The 10,133-nt window shown below is 37.6% G+C and overlaps 2 protein-coding genes across 4 annotated transcripts in view; both read left to right on the forward strand.

Moving 5' to 3' along the window:
- Positions 1–5,124, forward strand: part of nop2 (NOP2 nucleolar protein homolog (yeast)) — an 8,915-nt gene extending 3,791 nt beyond the window's left edge. For all 3 annotated transcript variants that reach the window (XM_020610893.1, XM_020610892.1, XM_020610894.1), the window contains exons 5-16: positions 257–552; positions 758–977; positions 1,092–1,291; positions 1,498–1,587; positions 2,052–2,139; positions 2,530–2,670; positions 3,328–3,467; positions 3,547–3,636; positions 3,744–3,866; positions 4,006–4,103; positions 4,190–4,326; positions 4,410–5,124. In XM_020610893.1, the coding sequence (XP_020466549.1) occupies positions 257–552; positions 758–977; positions 1,092–1,291; positions 1,498–1,587; positions 2,052–2,139; positions 2,530–2,670; positions 3,328–3,467; positions 3,547–3,636; positions 3,744–3,866; positions 4,006–4,103; positions 4,190–4,326; positions 4,410–4,807 (2,021 nt within the window). In that variant the 3' untranslated portion in view covers positions 4,808–5,124. The remainder of the gene's footprint in view (positions 1–256; positions 553–757; positions 978–1,091; positions 1,292–1,497; positions 1,588–2,051; positions 2,140–2,529; positions 2,671–3,327; positions 3,468–3,546; positions 3,637–3,743; positions 3,867–4,005; positions 4,104–4,189; positions 4,327–4,409) is intronic.
- Positions 5,125–5,499: 375 nt separating this feature from the next.
- ing4 (inhibitor of growth family, member 4) lies at positions 5,500–10,045 on the forward strand. Its single transcript, XM_020610860.1, is given in 9 exon segments — positions 5,500–5,739; positions 6,201–6,272; positions 6,804–6,840; positions 6,842–6,944; positions 7,091–7,205; positions 7,296–7,407; positions 7,533–7,677; positions 9,080–9,141; positions 9,300–10,045. Coding segments are annotated over 9 exon segments (723 nt in total). The 5' UTR covers positions 5,500–5,702; the 3' UTR covers positions 9,340–10,045.
- The last annotated feature ends 88 nt before the right edge of the window (positions 10,046–10,133 follow it).

The following is a 10,133-nucleotide window of genomic DNA, read 5'->3' on the forward strand; positions in this document are numbered from 1 at the left end:
TTAATCAAGCACATGTGGGTGTAATGACTCAACAGTGTAACCACAGTTTTGACACGAACAAATCAAGGCTTCATGTTGATTGTGATGGATTATCTGGCATCAGTAATTTGACATCTGTGGAAGCTATTGATTGTAATCATATATTGAATGTAGTTCAAAACAAAAAAAAAGCAACTGTCTTTCTTTTTTAAGAGAATAAGAAATTGGAAAAAAGATACAAATGTTTAATGTGTGTTGTTTGTTTCTCTCTGTAAAGGATTCACTGATGAGAACAGCAAATGGCTGAAACCTGCAAAGAGGAAGCGCAAAATTGATGAGCCTGAAAGTGAGGAGGACAGTGATGATCACTGGGAGGAAGATGAAGGGGAGGAGGAGGAGGAGCAGCAACAGCAAAAGAAGAGAGGAAAAGATCAAAGCAAGAAGAGTGTAAAATTAGGGGTGGAAGAAGAAGAAGAAGAGGAGGATGAAGAAGAAGAAATGGTTGATGACTATGGTACAGTTGATGATGGCAGTGGAGCTGAAGCAACAGAAGAAGAAAGTGAGGGAGAGGAAGTATGTGAAATGATTCTCGTATAACTTTCCACCAAGCTTTTGAAATTTGACTGAAACTGTGATTCAAATGCCAAAATGTAAATTATTGACACAACTGTATATTTACAGATAAAATCCCTTACGTTTAAGGGTTGTTAATGTGATTAATGTACAGTTAATCTATCATATTACTGACTTCTTTCCTTGGTTTTCATTCAACATTTAGCTTCTTCCCATTGAACGTGCAGCCAAGAAAGAGAAAAAGCTGAAGGAAGCAATTACTATAGAGAGTGATGAAGATGATGATGATGATGAGGAAGACGATGATGATGACAAGGAGGAAGAGAAATCAGATGCTGACATGGATGAGGAAGACACAGTACAGACCAACATTGAAGAAATTGATACATTTAAGCTACCAGGGGCAGAGGAGAGTGAGAAAGAAGGTGACTGACTTCATTTCCCATGAGACTCCTGCCCATTAAAGCGGGAAATGTATTGGCTGAGTCACACAAACTGTTCTGCAAAAGTCAAAGCTTGTCTCTTATCTGTATTATTAGGTGTCCTGTCTCTAGACCTGAAAACAATCCACCAAAGAATCAGAGACAACATTGATGTTCTGTGCAATTTTTCAACAAAAAGGGAGACGGGGAAGGAGAGGGCAGATTATATCTCTCTTCTCAAGAAGGATCTCTGCACTTACTACAGCTACAACAACTTCCTGATTGAAAAATTAATAGACCTCTTCCCTTTGTCAGAGGTGTGTGTTCTTCTGTGGCACCAAAGAAGTTCAGATGATTTTTCCTCCTCATGATTACAACTGATTGATGTACAGTTATAATAGTTTGGGCATGTGCCTTTTGAGACTCATTTGAGATTTTGTGTTGCATGAAATGAATAGGATATTTTGACTTTGTGAAAAAAAAAAACAACTTTGTAAATCCTTCTTTGTTTTTTGGTTTCCAGCTGGTTGATTTTCTTGAGGCCAATGAAATTCAGAGACCTGTCACTATTCGGACCAACACACTGAAATCCAGGAGGCGGGACCTTGCAGAGGTAACTGCCTGGGCTGGGAGCCATGCATTAAATGGCCAAGTGCAATATTTTCACATAAATGTTGTTTGTTACATGGTAATTAGTACTTTTGTACATCAAATCATTAAAAGTAATATCAAGAAGTAGCAAGAGCTTAATTTTATATCTAGAGTTCAGTGTAACACACAGAGATGAGGGGTGTTTGAGATATACTGTACATAGTTTTGCAGTCCTTCAGACAGAAAAGTGTGGGCGATAGGGTCAGACAAATGAAAAACTGTCATACAGCTTGTTTGCTGTGAATGAAGAATGTAAATGAAATCAGTAGAAAAATATCTAGATGAAAGGTACAAATGTTTATAGTTTGGCTTTAGTCTGTTGTGTCATTAACACAGAAGTCATCAATGAACACCTGGAGAAACCCTTCATCCAGTGACCTGACTAGTATTGTCTAATGCTTCCTCCTTTATGTTTTGAACTCGTAGGCCTTGATCAACCGAGGAGTTAACCTTGATCCACTGGGGAAGTGGTCTAAAATCGGTCTAGTGATCTACGACTCCTCAGTACCTATAGGTAAGTTTCAGTACAATTGTGTGCAATTCAATGCAACACTTCTCCCTGAACATCTGTTCATGAATCAAAATGTTTCAGTTTTTGCTGAAATTGTCATAAATCTATAAATTCAATGATGTGTTTATTTTTGAGGTCATAGTTAAATGTTGTACCGGACTACATTATATTCAGAGGTGTTCCTAATATTATGACCTTCTCATATATGTAGCCGGGGAGGATATATTGTACATATAAAGACGCCTCTGTATGTCCACAAATAGTCCTTCACTTTACATTGAGCCTGTTGTCAGGTAATAGCACAGCGTCCGGTGTACTGGTGAGAGCGGTAATGTTCAAGAACACAGTTCTTAAAAGATGGCATATTGTAGTTCTTTATGTATTTTAAAACAGGTGCAACCCCAGAGTACCTGGCTGGCCACTACATGCTGCAAGGAGCCTCCAGTTTCCTGCCAGTTATGGCACTGTCTCCACAGGAGGGTGAGTTAGTGTTGGACATGAGCTCAGCTCCAGGAGGCAAGACCACCTATATTGGTAAGATTTGTTTTTGTTGCATTTTATGGAATTGACAATTACAGTCATTGTATAATGTGTTTCAAACTGTCTAATGTAGACTAGGGTTGCAATTAAGATAAGATAAAATAATCCTTTATTGTCATTGTAAGACATACAATGAAATTTTAGAGTGACCTCCAGTTGGTACAGCAATAGAAAAAAAAACATAAATGACATAAGACCAAAAAAAAAAACAACAAAAAAACAAAAAACTTAACCGCTAGAAAACCGAAATAAACAGACCTCTCATGGCTAGTTTCATTATTTCAGTATTTTCATTTATCTGCTGTTCATTTTCTTCAGATTTTTTTGTCTTTAAAATGTAAAATTATGAAAACTGCCTATTATACCAAAGCCAAACATTAATTATATTAATTATAAATATAGTAATCTATAATATAATCATGTTTGTTTTTGTTTTGTCCAGCCAACAGTCCAAAACCCATACATAAAACAATTTCCTCACATATGATTAAGAAAGCACACATTATTACACTCGAGAAGCTAGAACCAGTGAAGGTTTGGTAGTTTCTCGTGAAAAATGAAGATTAATTTTGTGTGGCTCCACTAATGTAGACCAGTGGAAATGAAGCAAATACATATTTTCTCACATGCAAATTAACAATATGTGTGTAGGACAGCTGATGAGAAACACGGGTGTGATCGTGGCCAATGATGCAAACGCTGAAAGATTGAAGAGTGTGGTGGGAAACATCCACCGTCTGGGGGTCACCAACACTATTGTCTGCAACTACGATGGCAGGCAGTTCCCAAAGGTACTGTGGATACATATGTGGTTTACATTTACTCTAGAATTTTATATAGTGTACTGACTTGTTGACATTTTGCTTAAAGGTAATGGGTGGGTTTGACAGAGTGCTGCTTGATGCTCCATGCTCAGGCACAGGAGTCATTGCTAAAGATCCAGCTGTGAAGACCAGTAAGGTAATACACCATTCATAGTCTTTGGGTATACATCCATTCAGATACTTGTGGTTGGCTTTTAATATTGTGATGATAACATTTCCTTCCATGGTGGTGTTTCCTGATAGGATGAGGCAGACATCCAGCGCTCTGCTCACCTTCAGAAAGAGCTGATTCTGTCTGCCATTGACTCTGTCAATGCTGAGTCCACTTCAGGAGGATATCTGGTCTACTGCACATGTTCCATAATGGTATGAGTAATGCATGTACTTCAGTGGGTTCAGTTCCCTATGTACCTACTTACTTTGTGAGCAGTTTTCTGAATGGTTTAGCAAAAGGTGACTGTTAGTGTTAGTAGCCACTGTTAATGACTACAGTGTGTTATCCTAGGTGGAGGAGAATGAATGGGTGGTGGACTACGCCTTAAAAAAAAGAAATGTCAAATTAGTTCCTACAGGACTTGACTTTGGCAAGGAAGGCTTTACCAGGTAAATAAGATAAGTATTTAAGTTACTTAAAGACTGAAAGGCAAGCACTCTGATGTTCAACACAAACTTTTCCCCCATCCTTTTAGGTTTAAACAGCGCAGGTTCCACCCTTCTCTGCATCTCTCACGCCGGTTTTACCCTCATTCTCATAATATGGATGGATTTTTTGTGGCTAAGCTGAAGAAGTTCTCCAACGTAATTCCAGGAGCACTTGCAGGGGAAGGTAATACCTTTCTTAGTTCATGCCAACTTTCATCCATTATAGTTATCTTGATAACTCACCCTTTGTATCTGTTACTAATTTAGAAGAAGAGAATGGAGAGGCTCCTGAGGCCACAGTAGTTGCAGACTCTCCTGAAGACAAGAATGGCCCAAGTAAGGCAAAAGGCTCAAAGGAAAAAGCCCAACCCAGTAGAACTGCAGCAAACATCAAATCAAAAGGCAAAAAAGCCTTACCAACTGGACCAACAAAGGCAAAAGTTGCCAAGCTGGATGGTGAAACTGTGAAAGGGACAGAGGCCAAGAAGCCAACGGTGAAATCATCTAACGAGATTAAAGCATCAAAGGCTGACAAAAAGGAAGGGAGCAGATTTGAGAAAAAGCAAGTCAAAAAGACCAAAAAACCCATTAAGGTAAAGAAGAGAATGGGAAAGAATAGGTTCAACAAGTTGAAGCGCATGTTGCAAAAAAAGGACAGTGTGTGACAATTTGTACAGTGTGTTAAAATGTACTTGAGTATGTAAGAGCTTTTTGGAGCATCATTACAGACCAAGATCCTCTTCCCTTTAGTTAAAGACTATTCAAGTTGGTGTGCTCTGTTGTCTTTTCAGAGCAGTGATATTGTGTCGGTGAAATACGACTAACAGGATTGGACCGGTGGTCAGTGCTGCTCTCTTCTAGTTGCGTACGTTCTTGTTTTTAAATTTGTGTTAGACTATTTTCATTTTGTTTGTCTTTTGATGACATTGCAGGATGGCGAAGCTTTCATAAGTCTGCAAGACACAATAAATATTTTAAGATATTTTTCCTATTGTTTGTTTTATTCATCATTCAGCAGGGGTCATGTCAACTATGGGAAACACGTCTAGCATCTAGGAGTGTTCACTGGACTTGGACATTCAAAAAAACATCTTTATTTAAAGGTTATGATCAGACAAAATTACACAGAAGGTAACTAGAATTTTAGTTCCAAATAATTTTAAAGAATTCACAATTTCAGATATCCAGAATTGAGTTGTAGAAAAATGTGTGATGAGTCTCCATTCAACTCAGTGGTTCATTGTCATCAGTCAGAATGAGGCAAAATGTTTTGAAATGAAATTTTGACTGGTCAGAATGCATTTGTGTCATACACTTAATGGATAGACGTAAAATGGATTCCAATTAGATAACAGCAATGCAGTTAGTTGAGAAAGTGAAAATGAAGAGGGTGGCTTCATATGCTCGTATTGATAGCTGGTATATTACCTCGAGATACAAACCGGTATTTTGGATAGGGGTTTGCGCTGGGAAGTCTACTAGTGTTATGAACAGTGTTGGAAATAACCAATCAGACTGGTACATTTTGGCCAGGAAGCTGAGTTGTTTACATTTTCCAAGATGGCGGCGGGGATGTATTTGGAGCATTATTTGGACAGTAAGATATCCATCATACTTTAAAGTCGTTAGAAACAAACTGTACCTACTTAGCTTTTTAAGGACTGACCTTTATTAAATAATATACTTCTTGTCCAACATGCTTGCAGACGCAAATGCTTTAATCGTTTGCTAACGGTCAGTGCGCTTAGGCTCAGTCTATTTGCTGGAGTAATACGTTGTTACACTAGCGAAGAGAGGGTTGTTCGAGATCGGCAGCACGGACAGAACTGGCTGTGCTGATCTAGCTTAAAGTCAGTTAAGTAAGGTCAATTGTCTTTGTGTCCTTTGTATGTTACGTAGTACTTCTGACAAGCTTGTTCAAGAGCATGGGTTAACGTCAGTCGGAGCATCAGTCCACACAAGAAGCTAACGCTAGCTATCCTGCTTGCCTTAACGTTTCATATTGATCTCATTGAAGTAGGCATTCAATTCCTTTTCTTGTTTCTCGCACCACTTCAGGCATAGAAAACCTGCCCTTCGAGTTGCAGAGAAACTTCAATTTGATGAGGGATCTAGATCAACGCACAGAGGGTGAGAAAAAAGTGAAGTGGTGTGAACATCCTGTGCACTCCATTTAGTTAAGGAACCCTGTTTAAACACAACGCCACTTTTATGTCTGATCTTTTAACAGTTTGATCTGTGCAATTGTTCCCAACCCCTAAGTCCGGGTTCATCGGTGAAGGCTAACTTGTTGCAAAGTGATTAACGGATATGGAAGAAAATGTTAGGGTTCCACAAAATTATCACTTTATGACTTTTCCCTTGTTTCGCCCCCTTTAGTTGTAAAATACTGAATAATTTCACCTCTCCAGGCCTCTGAAAATCCTTCAAATGAAACAACTCAAGAAAGGAAGACAGACTCCTCCTATGTTTGAACTACTCAGTTATTGTCCACAGTAAAGACATAACGTGTAATGAATGGTCATAAGTAGACATTTCTTCATAAGCCATAAAGTCTAGGAAGTTTTATTTGTACACAATAAAATTGCAGTGAGGTCATTGTTAAACAATTGCTAACACTTAACACTGTTTTAGAAGCTTTATTCCTTGTGTCTCCTTTAGATTTAAAAAGCCAGATAGACTCTCTGGCTAAAGAGTACAGAGCAAAAGCTGTCCATACTGAGGCAGATTCAGCAGTCATACAGTAAATGCAAGGAGTTTGGAGATGATAAGGTGCAACTGGCCATGCAGACCTATGAGATGGTTAGTATCTTAGAAATAAACATAATGTTCTACATAAATCTTATGGTCATATGATTTGAATAACTTGGACAAACGATTGGCCCAGTGCACTGAATGTACATGAAATATGCACCACAGTCCGTCTGCTTAAATCCTATTTTCTGCAGGTCGACAAACACATCAGACGTCTTGACACAGACCTGGCTCGGTTTGAAGCTGATCTGAAGGAAAAGCAGATCGAGAGCACAGACTATGATTCCACCTCTAGTAAGGGGAAAAAAGGTGTGTTCATTATATTTACTTAATGTCTTTATTATGGCACTTGTGACTTACACCTGATGGAATATTTACTTAAGTGTTGTTTAATTTCAGGTGACTCCAGACAGAAGGAAAAGAAGACGGCTAAAACAAGGTCTAAAGTGAAGAGTTCAGATGAAGATGGCAGCCCCAAGAGTTTACAGAAGAAAGTCAAACTCCATCAACCGTATGTTGTGTATCTACTTTCCAGCTTGTGATGGAGTTTACTTTTCAAGTTTGAAGTTAATGATTGTTAGTCATCTTTAGGATCATATTCCCATTATTATTTAAAATATTTTTGTCCATCATCAGGGGAGAATTCAATAGCCCTTCCTCCAACTTTGGGAATGTGCACCCATCTGATGTGCTGGACATGCCAGTGGACCCAAATGAACCCACCTACTGTCTGTGTCATCAGGTCTCTTATGGCGAGATGATCGGCTGTGACAACACTGATGTGAGTTTTGTTTTATGGCCCCCTTTGTGTCTCAGTCAAAAGGCAAATGACATGGCACTTTTGGTTTCTTCACTGAACAAGATCGGGCAAAACGTTATGAGTGATCTGACATGGAAATTAAAATTAGGCAGGAAAACACTACAGCATGGTGACTAACATTAGCTTTCACTTTTTCATGTTTAGGATAGATGCATAGAATAAGACAAAGTGCAAATGAGCCCCAGTGAGGATGGTCAGATGCCAGCACAAAATGAGATAATAGAATATTGGGCTAAAGAGAAGTCACACAACATTTGTGATTTAGAAATGGAAAATCAATGTATATATTGATAATTAGTATATATCAATTAAATGAAAAAAAAAATTTTGGCCCTGTCATTCAGCATTATTGTACTTTGTGTATCCTATATTTGTTTTTCCGTCTGCTGGTTAGTTGGAGTGCCTTAGTCTATAATTAAATTTTATTGGATGTAATTTTATAATAATCAAGATACATCAGTAAAATAATATCCTGAAATGGGAAGAGGTAAGGCTGAATTCTGGTATAGATATATGTTAAAATGCCTGTTTGTGACATCTCGCAAAACAAACAAGAAACAATGCATCTAAGAACACAGAAAATCTATGGATTTATTTCATGGGTGCTTTAATGTGAATGGATTGTCCAAACAGATGACTTTATTTAAATGTTTATAATTTTTTAAAATAACATTAGCATGAAATACCATCTGTGTATCACAAAGGTCATGACAATATATTTCATGGTACAGGTATGAAATTGAGAAAGATTACTTAAGAATAATAATAAAAAAAAATAGAAGCTGTAATAATGTAATATCAATAATCAGTTATTTTATGTAGTGTACATGTACGCCCTTTCTGTTATACATTTTTTTAGAATTTAACCACAAACTAAGAGGCTTAGGATTCCTGCAGTCTCATGCCTCATCCTCTATGGATAAGGTCACAGATGAAAGAGTGATTAATTAGCAGATGCCACACATTACACATGCTGTGTGTGATATCTCTTCTTTAAAAAAAGTTTATTATGTTTTTCCTCTGTGCTGGCAATAGCTGTGGCTGGAGGCATTATGTTTTCGGGTTCTTCGTCTGTATGTACCTGCGTCCATCTGGCCCGTTCTCATGAATGTGATATCTCAGGAATTTCTTCAAATTTGGCACTAACGTCTACTTGGAGTCAAGGAGGAGCTGATTGGATTTTGGTGGTCAAAGGTCAAGGTCACGTCTGTCCATTCCCATAAATTTGACTGATTGGTGGAAACATACAACCGCAAAGTGGTAATTCTAGTTGATCATGTGATGTGAATACTGTTGTTTTGTCTGTACTGAGTGTTCCATCTGTAGGAATATTTAACAGTTGTCTGTTTTTGTGTTTCTTCAGTGCTCCATTGAGTGGTTCCATTTTGCATGTGTGGGCCTGACAACAAAACCAAGAGGAAAATGGTAAGAAACTGAACTCAGCTGAAACTTGAACCCTGTAAAGCTGTAATGTACTTTTATATTTTCAGTATGTGAAATGAAAGTGTGATTTGTTACCTAGTCAAACTAGTCACGTACAGTAACCATTTATCCTCTCCTTCGTGTTCGTTTATGCTGTGCAGGTATTGCCCACGATGCTCCCAAGACAGAAAGAGAAAATAAAAAACACCTGGTTGTCCTGGAACAAAACGTGGACACTGATCAGATGGAAAATGAGAAGAATATTTCTTCATTAGTTACTAGATCTTTTTTTCTCCTCTTTCTTAACATTTGGTGCTTTTCTTTTTGGTTTACATAATTTGCCTTGGTCTGTTGCAGTGTTTGTGAAGGAGCCAAGTGGGTTGCAAATGTATTTAATTTGTTTTCCCTTAACAGTTAACTATACATTTAATTTTTAATTTTGTTTTTTGTAATTACCTTTTGTGCTCTTATTGCGACTTTTAAAAAAATTTTTGTTTTACAAGTGAATAATCAACACTACATCTGCCCCTAATGGTTTAACAGTTCACATTTCCATGATACTTTATACTGTACTCACATGTGTAACTACAAGTCTTTTCTCTGAAAACAGTTAGGCTATGGAGAGATTTTTGCTTTGTTGTGTAATTACTTTTTTGTGTTTAGCCTTGGAACACTAGTTTTTGAAAGTATAAAAAGAGAGCAAAAAATATGAAGTCAAATGCTGCATCATGAAAGTATTAGTCATCCGTGGTAATGAGTTAAACCATCCTATTTTAACATTTGATTGAGTGCTGTATAGAAAGTAAGACATTTTGTGAAAAGTATTGTCATTTCTGTAGCTGAAACATTTGATACAGGGGGTGATTGTGTTGTCAATCATTTTAATACAGCTACTACCTCAAAAACACTTTCCAAGATGGTCCATTTGTCTGCGTGTTTCATTATTATGTATAATTCCGAGTTAAGAATAGTGTGCACTCAGCGGTGACATCATG

This window comes from Monopterus albus, unplaced genomic scaffold, assembly GCF_001952655.1.
Source record: "Monopterus albus unplaced genomic scaffold, M_albus_1.0 scaffold107.1, whole genome shotgun sequence".
NCBI classification, from domain to species: Eukaryota; Metazoa; Chordata; class Actinopteri; order Synbranchiformes; family Synbranchidae; genus Monopterus; species Monopterus albus.